Source organism: Geotrypetes seraphini, chromosome 2, assembly GCF_902459505.1.
Source record: "Geotrypetes seraphini chromosome 2, aGeoSer1.1, whole genome shotgun sequence".
Lineage (NCBI taxonomy): Eukaryota > Metazoa > Chordata > Amphibia > Gymnophiona > Dermophiidae > Geotrypetes > Geotrypetes seraphini.
In genome coordinates, this window is record NC_047085.1 from 490,438,521 (window position 1) to 490,458,282 (window position 19,762).

At 44.5% G+C, this 19,762-nt stretch overlaps 1 protein-coding gene across 1 annotated transcript; it reads right to left on the reverse strand.

Moving 5' to 3' along the window:
• Window positions 1-299: 299 nt before the first annotated feature.
• On the reverse strand, window positions 300-15,078 carry LOC117355614 (claudin-12-like). Its single transcript, XM_033934442.1, has 2 exons — window positions 14,858-15,078; window positions 300-1,512 (listed from the first exon to the last, which is right to left on the reverse strand). The coding sequence occupies exons 1-2, from the start codon at window positions 14,881-14,883 to the stop codon at window positions 741-743; spliced, it is 798 nt and encodes a 265-aa protein (XP_033790333.1). The 5' UTR covers window positions 14,884-15,078; the 3' UTR covers window positions 300-740.
• Window positions 15,079-19,762: the final 4,684 nt, after the last annotated feature.

Here is a 19,762-nt window from a genome sequence, read left to right on the forward strand (position 1 = left end):
GGAACTGCTTAATACGTAGGTCCTTAAGACTTAAAACGGCCCTTCTGAAAGAGTACACTTCTCCCTCCGTATTCGCTGTGATAGGGAATTAACAGAACCGCAAATATAGAAAAACCGCAAATAACTTTTTCATATGTTATTCGCTGTTTTCTATTAAAAACCATCGTGAATATGGTGAAACCGCGAATCACACGGTGGGAGACCTGGCCTGTTCCTGAAGGAGAGGCAAAACACGGTGAAGAAAGTGCCGGGAATTAGCGATTTTCTCTGTAAATGCTTGGAATCGGCGATTTCTCTATGCAAGCTGACGTAATTTGGGGGGAGGAGCCAGCAAGCTAAAAACCATCAATAATCGAAACCGTGAATATGGAGGGAGAAGTGTAAAACTTTTAGCTCAGTCAAAACAAATGAGGAAAGCAGTTCGCCCGTCTGTTAATGTTCAGGTACCTTGTACTTTCAAAAATCACATGTTGATGACAAGCCTATTTCCTGTCCCTATTTCCTGTTACTAATTCTTCTTCTTAAGGCCAACATCTCTAGCAGCCCAAAAGTAAGATCACCATCATAAAGGACATTTTGACAAATACATATATATAGAGAGATATTTTTTTTTTTTCTATTTCTGTAAGCAAAAATAAGGAGTCCTAAACAAAACCGAGTTGGATTAATGTTTAAATAGTGCTTCCAAGATTAAAACTGAGCTTCAAAAGTTCATCTTTACATAAATCTCTTTTTTGTCTTTAAGCAGTGTGAGTAACGACAGGAATATCGATTTCAATGGCAGACATGCGGGATCGTGCTGAGTAGGAGGGTGTGATGTAGCTGTGTATACTGGGTGCCTGGGAATACAGAGGCTGCCAGAAGGGGGAGGGCAATGCCTTGCATGCACAGTACCAGAGGAACAACAGAAGGGAAGTAAAGTACATGCCCCCCGAACTACCAATAGCAACAAACACAGCCGTGTCGTAGGCAAAAACGGGTCCATATTTCCTGTTCAAGAACTCATTATAAAATATGACCCAGACGGATGGAATGATGCTGATGGTGCCAGCCAGTACAAACAGCAAACCAGCCACAAGATGGCACCCAGCGCTGTTTATGAGACACTTCACGAGTTTCAGGTTTGGCACATTAGATCCAAAAGTTGTGTTGCATATTCCAGTCAAGCAAAGTATCAGTGCCGAGACAGCCGTCAGCATGCTAACTGGGAGTGCAAACTGGAGGACCCGTAGGTCCAGCTGGTCAACGGCGGCATACCAATCTTTATCGTAAAGCACACACTCGCTACTGCTGTGATAGCGGGCGCACTTCACCCACAGGCCAGTGTACACAGTCACGTTCTTCTCGCTCCGGTTGAACGTGTAGAGCTTCATTTGCCTCCACTGAGGAAGAAGGGTGGCAGCGAAGAGTCCTGAAATTGAAGCGGTACCACAGACGAAAGCTAGCAGTGTGGCAGCATGAACCTCTTGGCACCCCATGGTGATCTTGATGAAAGCACCACCCTGCCGAGAACTGTAACAACAATACACACAGGTTAAGGGCTTGCGGAAAGATTTACAACCTAGGGGGAAAAAAATAATCAAGGTAATGACTGGCTGCAGAAGGCCTAATTCAGAAATGAGCCTAACCCATGCAATTAGTTCAATGAAAGCTTTACATTGGCTCCCAGTACCGTATTGTACAACTAGATGACACTAGTTTTTAGGACATTAGCCCCCCCTCTTTTACTAACACGTTGCGTGGGTTTTAGCTCCGGCAGTGGCGGTAACTGCTCCGACACGCATAGAATTCCTATGAGCGTCAGAGCGGTTACCGCCGCTCCCGGCACTAAAACCCGCGCTACGCGTTAGTAAAGGAGGGGATAAATGAAGAACTTCCAGATTATTTCAAACAGACTTTATATTTATATTGGAATAAACTTCTCAGTATCTTGCATCTTGAGTGAAAAGGTGTGGTGGGCGTGTTAAGCTACTCTTCCAGGTAATATGCAGAAATAAAACAAAGAAAAAAAATGATACCTTTTTTTATTGGACTAACAATGTAGTTTATGATTAGCTTTCAAAGTTAACCCATTCTTCCTTCTATACTGATGTTGCCGATATTTGCTTATTTCTGATCTGAGGAAGGAGTTACCTTCGAAAGCTAATCTTAAACTACATTAAGTTAGTCCAATATAGGTATTTTTTTTTGTTGTTTTATTTCTACATATTACCTGGAAGAATGGACTAAAATGGCCACCATACCTTTTCACTCAAGATTAAAATAAAAATTTTTAATAAAAATGCAATTATAATTACGATTGCAATGTGTTTGTCCTAGTCTCCTTAGGCAGCATACCAGACACAAATCAGAAAGCGCGTGAGGGAATGTCAGAAGGGTTTAAGATTGAAGGCTTGTTTAAAAAGGAGGGTCGTCAGAATTACAGACAGATATATGAAGGAAGATCATTCCAGGATTTGGGAGCAAGAAAAAAATGAAGGCTGACTTTCTGGTAGCTTTGTTGTGAGCCTGATGTGGACCTAGAAGCACCAGCTGGTTTGTGTTAATGCAGCGTAATTGGACGTGAAAGAATGACTAGCGTGGAAAGGTATGGGGGCAAACTAGTGTGGAAAATTTTAAAGAGAGAATGGTATTGCACAAGTAATCAATATAGTCATAGGACTAGAGGGGTTAGCTTGTCAAAGTGTTATGCCTGGCAAAGAAGACATATTGCTGTGTTCTGTAAGGTCTTTAAACATTTCTATCGAGTGGTAGAGATTCCAGTATAAATGGAGTTACAGTATTCTAATTTGGCGATAGTGAAAGTATATATGAGGAGTATGTAATGAATTGAAGTCAAGGAATGAGCGTTCAATATAGGTGGAAAGCTGTTGAAGGCCAAGTTTTTCAAGTACTTTAGAAAGAAAATTGAGATTTGAAACTGGGCGATAGTTATTTGATACAGCAGGATCCAGAAATGGTTGTTTTTTAAAGTGGAAACAATTGCCTTTTTCCAATCTGAAGGAACTACACCTAAGGATAAGCTGTCTTGAATTATAGATAGTATAATGGTAAAAGCCCCTGAGTTGGGGATTTCAGCCAGGAAACAGACAGCTTGTCAAAAAGTTGGATTCATATGATGTAGAATCAAAGAGAGAGTAGTTATTGATGAGGAGTCGAAGGTAGTCCATTTAAAGGATCCCACTGAACTTGATGTCACTTCGTGAATTAGGTTCGGCATCCAGTTTTGGCCGACTTGGGATTGTAGGAGCAGTAGGTACCGCGGCCCTTAGTTTGAGAACTTTTTTGGAGAAAGCTTCAGCTAAACTATCAGCAGATGGATGCAGTGGCATAGTAAGGGAGGAGAGGAGCGGTTCACCCTGAGCATCATCTTAGTGGGGGCAAAAGCACCCATCCTCCTTCTCCACCTCCCACACTACCGTGCGGCCCCTTCCCTTCCCAAGTACCTCTTTAACGTTCCTGGCACAAGCAGTAACCTCAACCTGCTGCTTGCACCAGCATTGTCTCTTCCTCCAACTTCACTTCCTGGATCCGCACCTAGGAAGTGACGTCAGTGGAAGAGGCTACCCTGGCGTGAGCAGCAGCTTGGAGTTGCTGCTCGCATCAGGAACGTTAAAAGAGGTAGAGGGGAAAGAAGGGGTGAGTGCGCGCGGCAGGGAGGGGCGGGGAAGGAGCGGATGGGGGCAGAGGAGGGCAGGGGAGGGTTGCCCCCACCCCAGCCGCCTCTCACCTTCGCTATGCCACTGGACTGTAGAGAGCTTAAATCTGAGTGTGCAGCTTGGTTGCCAGTGGAACTCATTAATGTGGGAAAAGTAGGGAGCTTTGGCCTGTTTAAGCATGAAATTGTAATGACGAAGTTCTGCCTTACAACACTCATGAAGGTCTGAGGAGCAGCGTTTACACCAGAGGTATTCAAAACGATGAGGACTGCGCTTTAACATTGTATGACAGGGCCCTGCCAGGTTGCTTCTTTTGAAACTGATAACATTGGAGCAATTACGTCTAGCTCTGTCTGAACAAAGTCGGCCCAGAAGGAGAAATCAGGAGGTTAACATTAGAGGATGGCACAGGGACAAATTTGTCCCTGCCCCCGCAGGAACTCAATTTCCCCGCCCTGTCCCCGCGAGTTTTATCGCTGTCCCTGTCCCATTCCTGTAAACTCTGCCTTAACCGCACAAGCCTCGAACACTTACGATTTTAAAGTATTTGAGGCTTCTGCAGACGAGGACGGAGCTTGCAGGAACGGGACAGGGACAGGAAAAGAACTCATGGGTATGGACGGGAAAATGAATTCCCACGGGGACAGGGAAAAATTTTTCCTGGTCTCATTCTCTAGTTAACATTGCCACTTCAAAGCCTCCCCCCTCCAAACATGTACATCTACTCACTTGGCCCCCTTGTTACTCTATTTATTTACGAGGGCTGTTCAAAAGTATCAGACCTTTATTCATAAAAAATACTCGTATTCAGATACAACAATTTTATACTACTGTAATCTCCTTCAAAGTAGTCCCCTTGGGCTGCCACATACTTCTTCCAACGGTTCTGCCAGTGTCGGAAGCAGCGCTGGAACGACTCTTTTGAGACTGCTCGCAACTGGTCCGTCGCATTCTGCATGATGTCTTCTCTTGACTGAAATCTGGTCCCTTTCGGGGGCATTTTCAGCTTGGGGAAGAGTCAGAAGTCACACAGAGCCATGTCGGGAGTAGAGAGCCTGAGGAATTACAGGTGTGTTGTGTTTAGCCAGGAAACTCCTATCAAGTGTGAAGAATGGGCAGGTGTGTTATTGTGATGGAGCTGCCAATAGCCCGCTGCCCACAGGTCCAGCTGTTTGCAACTCACAGCGTTACGAAGGTGACGCAGAACCCCTTGGTGATGGTTGTGCCGTGTGGTGTGTACTCGTGATGAACCACGCCACTGGAGTCAAAGAAGACGGTCAGCATGACTCTGACATTGCTGCGGACCTGCCTTGCTTTTTTTGGCCTAGGGGATGTTGAATGCTTCCATTGTGATGACATCAACTTGGTTTCTGGGTCGTACCCATAAACCCAGTACTCATCACCAGTGATCACTGTGCTGAGGAAGTTGGGATCACTGTTCACAGTGTAAAGCATGTCCTGTGTGATCTCCAAACGGAGTTGCTTCTGCTCGATCGTTAGCAGCTTTGGCACGAACTTCGCTGAAATTCTCCTGAAGCCCAAATCCTCAGTAAAAATGGAATGAACAGATCCAACGCTGATGCTTGCCTCGTCTGCAAGTTCTCTGATCGTGATTAGACAATCCTGCATCACCAGGGTCCTCACTTGGTCAATGACGATCTCATTTCTGGATGTTGAGGGCCTACCAGAACGTGCTTCACTCTCCACTGATGTGCGACCATCTCTGAAACGGTTGTACCCCTCCTTTATCTGTGTGATACCCATTGCTTCGTCCCTGAAGGCCTGTTGAAACTTGCGGATTGTTTCTACTTGGGAATCACCAAGCTTTACACAAAATTTAATGCAGTAGCGTTGTTCAACTTTTTTTATCATTTTGTCAAAAATGAAAAATCGGACAGCGCTCACTTACACTTCCTCACTCATCGGCAGGCTGTCGGCGACCGACAGCTTCTGTAGGCAGGAAAAAAATTCAAGCATGCACATTAGGGTCGCCTACATACATGCACCAAACCACACCTCCCTAGCTTTATTTGTTTACACATGAAAAATTAAGGTCTGATACTTTTTAAACAGCCCTCAAATTTATTTCATTTTCTATCCCATTGTCCCCAAAGATTTCAGAACGGGTTACACGTTAAATAAACATGCATAACTCTTATATTTAATCATTCAGAGCCCAATCACTCACCGAGTATCCCTCCATCCACTCACTCAGTCCCACCACTAACAACCTCCCCCATTCATTTACTCAATGAGTCCCCCTGAAAGTTTTAACTACTCCTTCCACTCAGACACAAGCTTCAACAGCAAAACATGACATCATCATGCCGCAGCTGAAAAATGTAGGCTCTCGGTTTTACTTTTTCTTCTGATAATAATTCTGATCTATAAAACTATTTTTATTTTGAAGCCAATATGTTTTTTTTTTTCTTCTTCCTCGTTCAGTGACATATGGGGAGGAGGATACACATTCATTCAGTAGAACTGATGACTTCTACCACAGCTGCCAGTACCCAGTGCATTCACAGAAACTAAGCTGGAAGAGTCGTTCGTTGCCATCTGTTGGGGATTGCTGTCACTGACAGAACATTAAAACATATTGGCTTAAAAAACGGGCATATTAGAAAGTTGACAGCAGAAAGGGCTACAGCCCATCAAGTCTGCCCACTCTACTGACCCACCCCATTAAGTCTGAGCGCTAATGACCTAGTTCCTTAACTCGACCCTCGTAGGGATCCCACGTGGATGTCCCATTTATTCTTAAAGTCGAGCACGCTGGTGGCCTTGATCACCTGCACCGGAAGTTTGTTCCAGTGATCTACCACCCTTTCTGTGAAGAAATACTTCCTGGTGTCACCACTAAATTTCCCTCCTCTGAGTTTGAGCGGGTGCCCCCTTGTGACCGAGGGTCCCTTGGGAAAGAATATATCGTTTTCCACCTCGACACAACCTGTGACGTACTTAAATGTCTCAATCATGTCACCCCTTTCCCTGCACTCCTCTAGAGTATAGAGCTGCAGTTTGCCCAGTCTTTCTTCGTATGAGAGACCCTTGAGTCCGGAGACCATCCTAGTGGCCATCTGCTGGACCGACTCAGCTCGAAGCACATCTTTCCGGTAATGTGGCCTCCAGAATTGCACACAGTATTCCAGATGGGGTCTCACCATGGTTCTGTAGAGTGGCATTATGACTCGACAGGAAAGTCGGGGAAACAGATGAGCATGACCCACAAAAATCCCAGGGGTCCAGCAAACCCTCTAATAAAAAAAAAATCCCTCGGGGTTCAACAGACCCCTTCTGACTCATCCCCCCCCCCCCCAGGCTGGGATGGCACCGCAGCTTGACAGCCCTCTTTGTTCCTGCTCCCTCTCTGATTGTGGGTGGGTCAGCCGGGACCCAAACTAAGCACTCCCTCCCTCTCATATCTTTTTCTGAAGTGGCAGGAGGGAGTAATGCTTACTTTCTCCTGTCTCTGCCCCTGCCTCTTCAAATGGCAGCACCCTGCCCAGTGCTGCATGGGATGCACTGGGAGGGGCTTAAACACCATATGAGGAGAAAAGCTTTCTGTTTCTCCCAACCTCTATTAACGCAGAAAGCGCTTCTGAATCTAGGTATGTAAATATGGTTCGGAATGCTAAAACCTTGTTGGTTAGAATGGCAACTCATGTCTCCTCTGAGATTAAGTCACGTTCTAAGTATCAAATTACCTAGGTTGTATAAGGACAATAGAATCTTAGTAGATACCTGGTAGACACTAAAATTTTGTTAATAATTTAACACCTATTCCAATTCATAAATTAACCTGAACTCCAAGATTCAAATTGGCAGGTTTAAGGTCATCTGGAAACATTGGATGAAGGCAGATATACATACTTTGGCTGATGTTATATCAGATGGTAAACTGCTTGATTTTTCACGATTGCAACACAAATTTGGTCTTAATAAATCACAAAATTATAGGTGGTTGCAATTGAAGCAGGCTATCAGGAGGGGTTCCCTGAATGGAAAAATCTTGAAAATCAATATAGCTTGCCGGTCTTATGTTTTCAGGCGGACTTCCTGGGACACCAGGCCGCTCAGTGGTATAAATTAATATCTGGATTTTTGAATAAAAAACCAAAGACTGGTCTGCGTGATATTTGGAGCATTGAGATAAAGCATCAAATTACTGTGTCTCAATGGCCAAGAATTTGGGCTCGGAGGATGAGATGTACGGCGTCGGCATCTATGAGACAAACTTGTTTTTTCTTGTTACATAGAGCATTTTAGACCCCAGTTCGTTTACAAAAATTAGATAGCTCTAAGTCTAATAGATGCTGGCACTGTCATCTCAAAGCTGGGACATTAGATCATTTACTATTCTATTGTCCATTGGTACTTAGCTTTTAGAAATCCATTTGGGGGGGGGGGGGTCAAATGAATAATTTATTGAAAAATCCGGTAGCATTATCGTATGATACTGTGTTATTTGGTGCATCAATGACAGCTAAGACCAAACATCTTCTAATAAACTTTTACTAATTATGACATATCATATCATACCCCTTTCTTCCCTTGAGGAAACAACAATTTGTAACTTTTATTCCCTAATGTTTCTTAGTTCGTCTGTATTGTCAATCTGTCATAGCCCTTTGAAAATTGTTAATGTAAAATAACTTGTTTTACTGTTTTAAACTATTATTCTTTTTATTATGTAATTCGCTTAGATTTAATAGGCGAACCATCAAATTTTATTAAACTTGAAACTTGAAACTTGACAGGAGTTGCCATACAGCATATTATAAAAAAAACTGGAAAAATTGGGACCCGCTGAATTATAATTTTTGGTGGAATTCTTTATGCCACATCTTTAAAATGGAGCATGTAATAGCCATACAGCAGGACCATTTTAAGAAATCTAAGGATGTTTGGGAGCCATTAACAAAATATTGTAAAGAATGAATATTACTTTTTCCCTTTGAACATACACGTCCAAGTTGGGGAGGATGGGGATACTTTTTGTTTTCTTATGCTTAAGGACATTTGTTGGGTATGTGGGGGGGAGGGATATTTGATGTGAATTAGACTTTGGTAGAATATTAAGTGATGTTAAAGTATAAAATGATTTTATCTTGTATTGCACTTATTGAAAGTTTTAAAAAATGAATAAAGAATTTTAAAAAAATAAACAAAAAACCTTGTTTCTCTACAGCAGGTTCTGAATTATGACTAGCTAAGCAACTTATTTTCACAAATATATTTCCTTTTTCATAGTTGCATAACTTTTGTATAAATTGCCTCTTTGCTTAAGCTTGACTACAATCCTGGCATTGCTCATCGTGTGCCCTTTCAAACAGGACCTCTGCCCTGAGCAGCTGGAAGGACTGCAAATTCACCTCTCCATCCCCCATCTCTCTTTCTGCCTACCTGTAGCCCCTCTCCCGCTGTTTGTGGCTGACTGGCTGTAGCCCCTCCTAAGCAAGCACTCAGGTGACCTCAATAGCCTTGCTATTTAAATTAAACCCTCTTTGGGTATGACAAAGGAGCATGAACGAGGAACAGGTGCTCCTTAGTGGGCTACTTCATGCGTCTCCAGAGTGTACCTCCCTATTCTACTTCACTTCTTGTATATTTCTATTTCCTTTCACTATTCCTCTCCTTTGGCTCCAATTCACTTTCTGTTTCTCATTCTCCCCAATCTCACTTCCCTCTCCTCTCCTCTCCACACCACGTCCTCACTTTCTTTCTGCTTTTCCTATCCCCTCACCATCTATCTTCTCATCTACCTTATCCTCTGGCCTCAAGCTCAAACATTCTCTCTCTTCCATTCATCCATCTCCTTTCTCTTAGAGCACTTCTCATCTTCATCATTATTCCTCTTTGCTTCAGCGCACTCTTAGAAACATAGAAACATGACGGCAGAAAAGGGCTACAGCCCATCAAGTCTGCCCACTCTGCTTACCCACCCCCTGTCTATGCCTTAATGACCCAATTTTCTTATCTTGACCCTCGTTTCTTATCTTGACCCTACTCCTTCTTCTCTCACCGCTGGAGATGTCAATCCCAACCCTGGCCCTCCACACCATCTGCCTCCCGAAATGTGTAACTGCCCTAACCTTAAACCTTTAGTCTCTCCTTTAGTCCTTCTCTCTCCCTTTCTCATGAGCCCTGTGTAATGCTCACTTTGCCTCCAATGAACTGCCCTACATTTATGACCTCTTTATCACTCAGTCCCTCAACCTGCTTGCTCTGAGATATGGATTGGCCCTGAGGACTCAACTGCAGCTGCTGCCCTCTCCTATGGTGGCTACCACATCTCTCCTACAGAACACCTTACAAGTGTGCTGGGCTTCTTTGCTATCCTTCTTGCAGATTCCAATCTCTTCTCCCACCTCAATTGCACAGCCTTTCCTCATTTGAAGTCCACTCTTTCTGCCTATTCACTCCTCTAACTCTCCGAATAACAGTCATTTATCACCCCTCCCCCAAGTCCCCTTCCTCCTTTCTCACTGAATTTGACTCCTGGCTTTCCGGATTCCTTGATTCATCTTCTCCCTCCCTCCTTCTTGGGGATTTTAACATTCATGATGGCAATCCCTCTGATACTTATGCCTCTTAAGTTTCTTAACCTCCTCATTCGACCTCCAGCTGTTCTCCACTACATGTACTCACCGGTATGGCCACTGCCTTGATCTTCTCTTCTTCTCCCTCTCTAACTTCTCTACCTCACTGCTCCCCATCTCTGATCATCATCTTATAACCTTCACAATTACTCACCCTCTTCCTCAGCTATGCTCAATTACCACCAACCGGTCTTGTAATCTTCAAGCCCTCGATCCTTCCACGTTCTCAAACATTTCATCTCTCCTCAACTCCACTATGTTATCTCATAGAAGTCCATTCTCTCTTCTACTCTGGACATCCTTGCTCCCCCTGTTCCCCGCACTGTCAGGAATACCAAACCTCAACCTTGGCTCACCCCTAGTTTCCGCTACTTATATTCCTGTGCCTGCTGTGCCAAGCACCTTTGGCTCAAATCTCGCACCAATGCTGCCTTCCTTCACTTTAAATTTATGCTGACCTCCTTTAATTCTGCTCTTCCACTGGTCAAGCAAGACTACTACATCCAGCTAACCAACTCCCTTTCTTCCAACCCATGTCGTCTCTTTGCCATGCCGAACTCCCTCAAGCACACACACCCACCCCCAACCCCTCCATCTCTTTCTATCCAGATGATGGCTGAATATTTGCGTGACAAGGTTCACAGGATTGGCCTTGAATTCGCTGCAAAGTCACATCCTTCTCCCCTTTCCACCATCCACTCTCCCTCACACCATCCCTTCTTCCTTCACCCAAACAACTCGGGAAGCACCTGCACATCCTTCCCTTGCCTGGTCTCACCCTCGACCCTCCTTCACCTACCACTGACTTTTCTTCTCTGAGATTACAGAGGAAGAAACCGCACAACTTCAGTCCTCAGTCAAGCCTACTACATTCCCCTCAAACCCTATTCCCACCCCTCTACTTTACCCCATTTCACATACTGTTATCCCTTCCATTTTCCATATTTTCAACCTATCCATTCCCACAGCTACTGTTCTCGATGCCTTCAAACATGCGGTGGTTAAGCCACTCCACAAAAAAACCCTCACTAGACCCCCACCTGCCTGTCTAATATCTCCCTGTCTCCCTTCTTCCATTTCTATCCAAGTTACTCAAGCACGCTGTCCTCCATCACTGCTCTGACTTCCTTTCATCTCGACAGACTCTTGATCCTCTGCAATCAGGCTTCCGACCCTTACACTCCACAGAGGCTGCCCTCATCAAAGTCTGCAGTGACCTGTTCCTGGCCAGATCTAAGGGCCTTTACTTGATCCTCATCCTTCTTGACCTGTCCTCTGCCTTTGACACTGTTAATCACTGCTTACTCCTTGATATGCTGTCCTTGCTTGGATTCCGTGAATTTGTCCTCTCCTGGTTTGCCTCTAATCTCTCCCATCGCACATTTAGTGTATGCGCCGGTGGGTCCTCCTCTGCTGCTATCCTGCTAGCGGTTGGCATACCCCAGGATTCTGTCTTAGGATCTCTTCTTTTCTCTTTCTACACTTCTTCCCTTGATGCCCTGATCTCCTCCCATGGCTTCCAGTATCACCTATATGCTGATGACTCCCAGATCTACTGCTCTACACCCAAAATTTCACCTAAAGTCCAAGAAAAAAATCTCTTCCTGTTTGGTTGAAATTGCTGCCTAGATGTCCTGGCATCATCTGAAAATAAACATGTCCAAGACTGAGCTGCTCCTCTTTCCTCCTAAACCCTCCGCTCCTCTCCCTCTGTTCTCAGTCTCTAAATAATACTGTCATTGTTCCAGTCTCCTCTGCTCCCAACCTTGGAGTCGTCTTCGATTCTGACCTCTCATTTCCTACGCACTTCCAACAAACTGCTAAGGCCTGTTGCTTCTATCTCTACATCACCAAAATTCACCCCTTCCTCTCTGAGCACGCTACCCAGACCCTTGTCCACACTCTTGTAACTTCACGTTTACATTACTGCAATCTACTTCTAACCAGTCTTCCACTGTGCCAACTCTCTACCCTACAATCTATACAAAACTCTGCTGCACGACTCATCTTCTACCAACCTCACTAAATTCATGACACCCCTCTCCTTAAATCACTTCACTGGCTCTCTATCTGCCTTCGTATACAGTTCAAACTCTTAATACTAACCTACAAATATGTTCATTCTGCTGCCCCTCAATATCTCTCCTCTCTCCTTATACATCTCCCAGAGAACTCCGTTCCTTAGATCAGCTGCTCTTAGCTGAATCCTTCTCCTCCACTGCCAATTTCCTTTCATCTAGCTGCCCTGTATGCCAGGAATAAATTACCTGAGTTTGTCCGCCAAGACACAAAGACCCAATCATTCCTATTATACTTGGGAAGCACAGCATGGAAACTGCAAAACGGACAGCACAAGAGCTACCCTTCAAGTTTTGTGAGAGACCTATTACCCTTAGGTATCCAGATCATGCTTGTAGATACTTGTGTTGTGCTCCTGTCAGCAGGTAGAGACTAAAAAGTAACCATGATGTCGCACCATAAGGTCCCTGTGCAGCCCTTTTACAATCTGTACTTCTCAGGCTCCAGCAGGCGGTAGTTGTGCAGCCTGGATTGGCCACAGTTGGAAACAGGAAACTGGACTAGATGGACCATCTGTCTGACCCAATATGGCTATTCTTGTTCTTATATCAATAATAATAAAACGCTAGAGCGCGCATGCACTCTCAAAAATTCGTGAGGTGTGGCGCCTTGAGGTGTGCTTCTGTGGCAACATTCTAACCTCACGGCGCATGCGGGGGCTGAAGGCGCGCGACTGTGCTCTCTCCCTGTCCTCGGCGCATCACCGCCCGTCCTCACTCGCCGCTGCCTCTCACTCGCTGCCTGCCCGCATCCTCGCTGTGTCACCTCACTCGCCGCCGCTGATCCTCCTCTTCAGAGCAGCCTGCGATCGTGGCCGGCTTTAAAGAACCTCGCAGGCCGCTCTCCAACCTCAGTAGCACGCTCCCTCTGACGCACGGGATCGCATCAGAGGGAACGTGCTACCGAGTTGGAGAGCGGCCTGCTAGGTTCGCTAAAGCCGGCCACCAAGATCGCAGGCTGCTTTGAGGAGGAGCAGGCCAGAAGACGCCGGGATGGAGGGGAGGGTAAGAAGGGGATCAATACCGGGAGCCAGGGGGAGAGGGAAAGGGGGCTGCTTTGGGGGGAGGGGTGTGCTGGGGGGAGACAGAAGGGGCCATGGAGAGGGAGAGGTAAAGGGTGCTGCTTTGGGGGGGAGGTGTGCTGGGGCCAGCTTTGCTCGGGGGGGAAGACAGAAGGGGCCATGGAGAGACAGGGAGAGGGAAAGGGGGCTCCTTTGGGGGGGAGGGGTGTGCTGGGGGGAGACAGAAGGGGCCATGGAGAGATAGGGAGAGGTGTGCTGGGGACAGACAGCTTTGCTCGGGGGGGGGGGGGTAAGACAGAAGAGGGCCATGAAGAGACAGTTAGGGGGGGGAAGGGAGACAGAAGGATACAGACAGCGGCCAAGGAGAGAGAGATAAAGAAACACAGACAGACAGACATCTATTCTAGCACCCGTTAATGTAACGGGCTTAAAGACTAGTTAAAAAATAAAATATATATACACACACACAAAAAAACATCAGACTATATAGCAAATAAAATATCACAGGCAATATTGTTAATAACAATAATAAAACAGTTAAAGCACCATTGCAATGTAGGTCATTACTCTTTTATATACCTATATTAAAATCCCATGAGATCACACCCAGCCTAATTAATATATATGCCACATGAAGCAAGAGCAAAAAAAACCAAACAAACCCCTGCTTATTCACGTCACATAATCTGAACAGTGTGTGGTGATTTTCAGACGTTGATAAATCACTCTTTCAAGCTTGCAGGGTTAACCAAAGAAATCTGAAACTGATCAGTTGATGGACTAGTAAGAAACATTCACACTTCCACTGAGCACAAAAAAAGCGCAATAAACAGGTACTAAAGTCTAACAAAAATGAATGTTAATATAGACATGTGCCACCAAAAAAATAACCTCCACCCTACAGAAATCGAGTGGTAGGAATAATCGGGTAAAGAACCTTAAAGGCAGGATTTGATCGGTGGCTCTGTGCAATACAACAACAAAAAACCAACATTAAAGTGACAAGATGACCACAGTACTTATTTGTACATCCAATAATCTGTCGCACCGACGATGGCCAGCGTTTCGCATTTGTAGCTGCCTCAGGGTGTGGACAAACCTGTGCTCCTGAACATCATCACCATGATGTCTTTTTGCTCTGTTATAGAACAACACATTTAAGAAAGCTTCATTTTCAAGTCAAAAATAAAATTGCTGTGAAAAATAGATGCAATCACCCTGAATAATGCTATACAAGGTCAAGTTACGTCTCTATTTTTTTTTTTTTATAAAACCTGTTAGGTTTAAATACTGCACAAGGTATAAGCTTCCTCCACTGCTAAAAAAAATAATAATAATAAATAATAGGACTGGGGTTTTTTTTCCCCCAGGCACTGTATTTCCTAAGCACATGCTTTGACATAATCTGGAAGCGCTAACACTAATGCTCGCAATCGCAAAATAAATTCCACAGTTACAGAAATGCATCTGCAAACATCGATATTAATAGCACCTACCAGTTCCACACACACTGCAAACACATTAACAGCAAACGAGGAGCTTCTACTCCCACACGCTCCTACTGAGCATGTGTGGAAGCGTACTGATGAGCTCTCCTGGCAGGACGCTGGGATTGTAGTCCGTTGCCTCGCACGGTGCACAATGTATGCGTGTCAAGAAACTGCAAAGCCCAGCATGCCAGAGGAGCCTCTTTGGAAGCCTCCCAACGCCTGAAGCACAGTGCAGGAGCAGCAGAGGGGTGAAAAGAGCTGGGAAGAGGACTGGGGAGAAGTGTTGTTTTTTTTGCCGTGCAAAACCTCAGCAGCCACAAAGGGAATCCCTCACCGGCCCGTTAATTGTGTGCTGCTTGCAAAGCTGTGGGATTAGGCTGAAAACAGCACTTGATGCAGAAGGATATTTATCTCTACCACTTGCACAGTTTTAATTGCACCTTTTAATTTCACTAGTAGCTCGAGTTATTTTCAGGTACGGGAGGCATTTCCCTGTCTCTGGAAGGCTGGCAAACTCATTGTACTACCTTAAACTGTGGAGGGTTAAGTGACTTGCCCAAGATCAATAGAAACAAGAATTGAACCAGGATTCCGTGGTTGACAACCTGGTGCTCTTATCACTAGACTATTTCTCCACTCCATGCTTGTGTATTTTTTTTATTTTATCTATCTATCCTAAGTGGTTTTATATTCAGGTACTTTATCATATTTCCCTATCTGTCCCGGTGGGCTCAAACTTTTATCTAGTGTACCTGGGGCAATGAGGGGATAAAGATATAATGTACTACAAAAAATATTTTGGCTAAATCACTATGATTAAAATAATCAAACACCCCATAATGGATACAGGTGCTTTGAATGAGTATAGGTTAGTATTTGACAAAAGCACTTATTGTTCCTTGCCATCTAATTAATTCCACCATAACTGAATGTTGCAGCTTTGCTTCTGCAATAGCTGATATCAAATGTCTTTCAATTGCAATCAAAAGTAGCACACCATCTCTTTGGCACCTGACAGAAACTGACTCTGAAAGGGAATGCCTGTGTTCAAAGATAGACTGCTACAGATCTGAACTGTGTGTTTTACATTTAGATTGTCACCGGCCTGTTTTTGTCTCGGCCCCTGACAGGGTGAAACATGGCCATTTTGGGCAATTTAGAATTGTCAGTGTTCATTGTAATGAAATAATTTATTTTATTTTTTTTTTTGCTAGTCTGCTGGTTTTTGGACTGGATATTACAGATTTTGCAGATTGCTTGCCTATCTAGTTTTTGGGGGTTTTTGGACCAAGAATCAAGTGACTTTTTTAAAGTGATTTTATACTGGATCAGACTGTGGCCTATGGCACTCATATTGTTCTCATATTGTTCCTTAAAGCCTTGAACTTCACCTGTCATGCTGTTCCATCAAGAGTAGGATAACAGCTCTTGCCTTCTACAGCACCCTTCCCCCTTTTGGGGCAATTAATGTAATCCCATATGTAATTCATTTGTGTCTGGCAAATGATACTCTTTGCTATAAACAACTCTAAACTGTCAAGGTATAGCAAGTTACAGTATATATAAATTTGAATTTTCTTTTTTTTTTTTTGAATAGGCAGTATAACAAATTTTTAATAAACGTGGGAACTTGTATTATATATCATATGTGGTGGACGTGCCCGAAAATGAAGTTGAAGGATTATCCTTCAGTTGATAACTTCCGAACGGTAATCAGTGCAGTGTTGACTCCTATTTTTGATTATTGCAATTCAATTTACCTGGGTATGATTTAATGCCTCTTTGCATTCTTAACTTGTTTAACTTTGAGCTGATTTTGCCTGTAAATGATGATTTGGTTATTTAGTCATCTACCATGGAATGGATCGCTTGATCTAATGCCTTTCTACATCTTTAACTGTTGAAATTTGATCTGATATGCCTATATATGTTGATTTGGCATATTGACATCTATTATGGGGGGATGTTAATGTAGTTGTCCAGTTATGTCTGTGTTACATGTATGGAGATCGTAGGGAGCACAAGATACTATGTATGTAATATGTAAACCACATAGTTGTATACGGTATATAAATTTTTTAATAAATGTGATTCAAGCTCTACAGCTGGCGCCAAATGCTGCTGCACAAACGATTGCGAGCACTTCTAAGTTTGATCATGTCACGCCTATTTTGCGTGATTTTCATTGGCTTTCAATTGCTTCTCAGATTGAGTTTAAATCTCTATGTTTGATATTTAAGTTATTGCGTGATAAGGGTTCAACAGTGTTGAGTTCTCTTTTGCAGCTGTATCAGCTGTCTCAAGCGTTACGCTCAGAAAACAGGAGTTATTTAGAAGTATCGTCTATGAAACTTTTGAAGTTAGCTAACATTGTGGAGCGTATTGCCTTTCGAAACTGCTCCTTTGTCAGGCCCGATGGATGCCTTTGTGGAATGCAGCTCTGCAGCACGGAGTTCAGAGGTTTCCACGGCTGGAGAGCCCGCGTGAACTCAGGCGCGAGATCTCTCCTTCGAGGGCGTCACTCTTTCCTCCGAAGAGCGCAGTCCGCCCAGCTGTCCCGGAGCAAAGGGAAAGTCTTTTTCAGATGTTCCGGCCCGGGAGTCTTTCTTGCTGGTCCCACGGAGCGGGAGGACCGATTCCGGAAGGGGACAAGAGGAGGAATTATCAACTATCCAGCGGGCGACGAGAATCCAGCAAATTCAAGGAGTTTTTTCTACAACTGAGGCGGCTCAGGGCATTGTGGGAGCTGCAGGGAGCTTTGGAGCAGAAGCTGCTCCCTTGCAGAGGCCCAAGCTCTTCACGAAGGAATCCATTTGGGAAGCTATTTCAGCTATGCAAACGTCTCTCGGGAATCAAATCCAGCAGCGTTCTACAAAATGTACTACTGCACTCTCAGAAAATTTGGAACTTAAAACTAAAGTAACAAGTTTAGAGTCTAAAACTAGTGACTTTGAAGTTAAGATAAAATCTTTGGAAGTATAAGCTCTAACTTGGGCTAAGGACAGTGCCAGTTTGCACTTTAAGTAAGAAATGATGGAAAATTCTATCAGGAGATGTACTCTCCAGATTATTAATTTTCCTAAAATGCATCCTATACCGCCCTTAGCAATGTTTAAAAGATATATGAGCAAAATTCTGAAGTGCCCGAGAACTCATACCCACCTCTCTCAAAAATATTTTACCTTTCTACGGGGTTGTTAGATCTCAAAATCCCAACCAGCAGAATGTGTCTGCTGATAGTTTGGATCTGACTAATTTCCTTGAAAGGTCAGAGTCTGAGGCCCAGGTTTCAGCTACTCTGATTGTACAGTTTGCTATTGACTCTGATAGGGAATGGATGCTTAAGATGTTTTTTAAATACAAGGATGTGCCTTTCATGACGAACACTATAAGAATGTATCTAGATGTTTCTCGGTCTACCCAGAAGAGAAGGAAACAATTTCTCATTTTGAGGCCCTGGGCAGTCCAATTGGGGGCAACTTAGATATCCCTGCAAGTGTGTGTTACTATACAGGGATGATAGATATGTTCTTTATGAACTGCAACAGTTGTCTAAATTTATTTCGGCCAGAGAGCAATCATTAATTACTACTACACTTCCCCCTCAATATTCGCGAATTCAATTTCTACAGATTCGCTTATTCACGGTTTTAAATTTTAAAAAATACATTTTTATTTTTCAGGCTATTTAAAGCCCTGTAAGCCCCCCCTTAAGCCTTACCTGGTGATCTAGCGGGTTTTAGGGGTAGAAGCAATGTTCCCACGCTCCTGCCTTGTGCAGATCGCTCACAGGAAATGGCTCGAGAAACTATGGGAGCTCACGGCAGCTATTTCCTGTGAGGGATCTGCACGGGGCAGGAGCGTGGGAAGATCGCTCCTGCCTGAAAAGCTGCTAGACCACCAGGTAAGGCTTAAGGGGGGGGGGGGCTTTCAGGGCTTAAAATAGCGGTCCGGACTACAAAGATGGTGATTCCAGCAGCGCTTGCATCAGTCTCCACACGCTGCTTCGGGCCCTTCTACTGCCCTGATTTACTCTGGCACGTCCCTGATGACATCATCAGAGACGCGGCAGAGCAAATCAGGGCAGTAGAAGGGCCAAAGCAGCGTGTGAAAACTGATGCACACGCTGCTGGAATCGCCATTCGGGTCCGCGGGAAGAGAAGGGGATGGGCGGCAAAGGAGGAACGGAGATCGGCGGCGGCGGCAGGAGGAACGGAGATTGTCGTCTGGCTGCGGTCTGGTTTGTGGAGGCGATAGGCTGGTGACGTATTAGCGCACATGCGCACTCCTTCGGCCACAGACCTACAGCGCACAGAACACGCAAATAGGAGTGCGCATGCGCGGCTAGCTCTTTATTATATTAGATGTTTTATATTGTAATTCGGCAAGAAAACCAATGAAGGCGACCGAGTGCTCAATTTCTTTATTGTATCGATTTGGACTTGACACGTGCGTGTCTCGGCCCTAGGGCCTGCTTCAGGAGTCTACAGAACAAAATAAAGAGACTTGAACAAAACAATATTCATATTTAGAACAACATCAATGGAAGTAAAACCTGGTTGTCTCAGTCAGTCCTCCTTTTTCTGGAGCCATATGGTAACCCTAGCTTAACCAATCTAAAAAAATATATATACTGTATTTTTCGCTCCGTAAGATGCACTTTTTCCACCCAAAAAAGTGGGTGGAAAAAGTGCATCTTACGGAGAAAAAAGGGTGCGTCCTATGGAGTGAATACCCCCAATCCCCCCCCTTTACCTTATTTAGCCCGCAACTACTGCTCGCCCCTCACCTGCCACCGCTGCTGCTGGTTGTTCACTGCAGCCGAAAGTAGAGAAAGGGAAAGGCCAGACGGACGCAGCGATTGCACGCTGCCGGCCCAGAAGCCTTACTCCCGACATCAATTCTGACGTC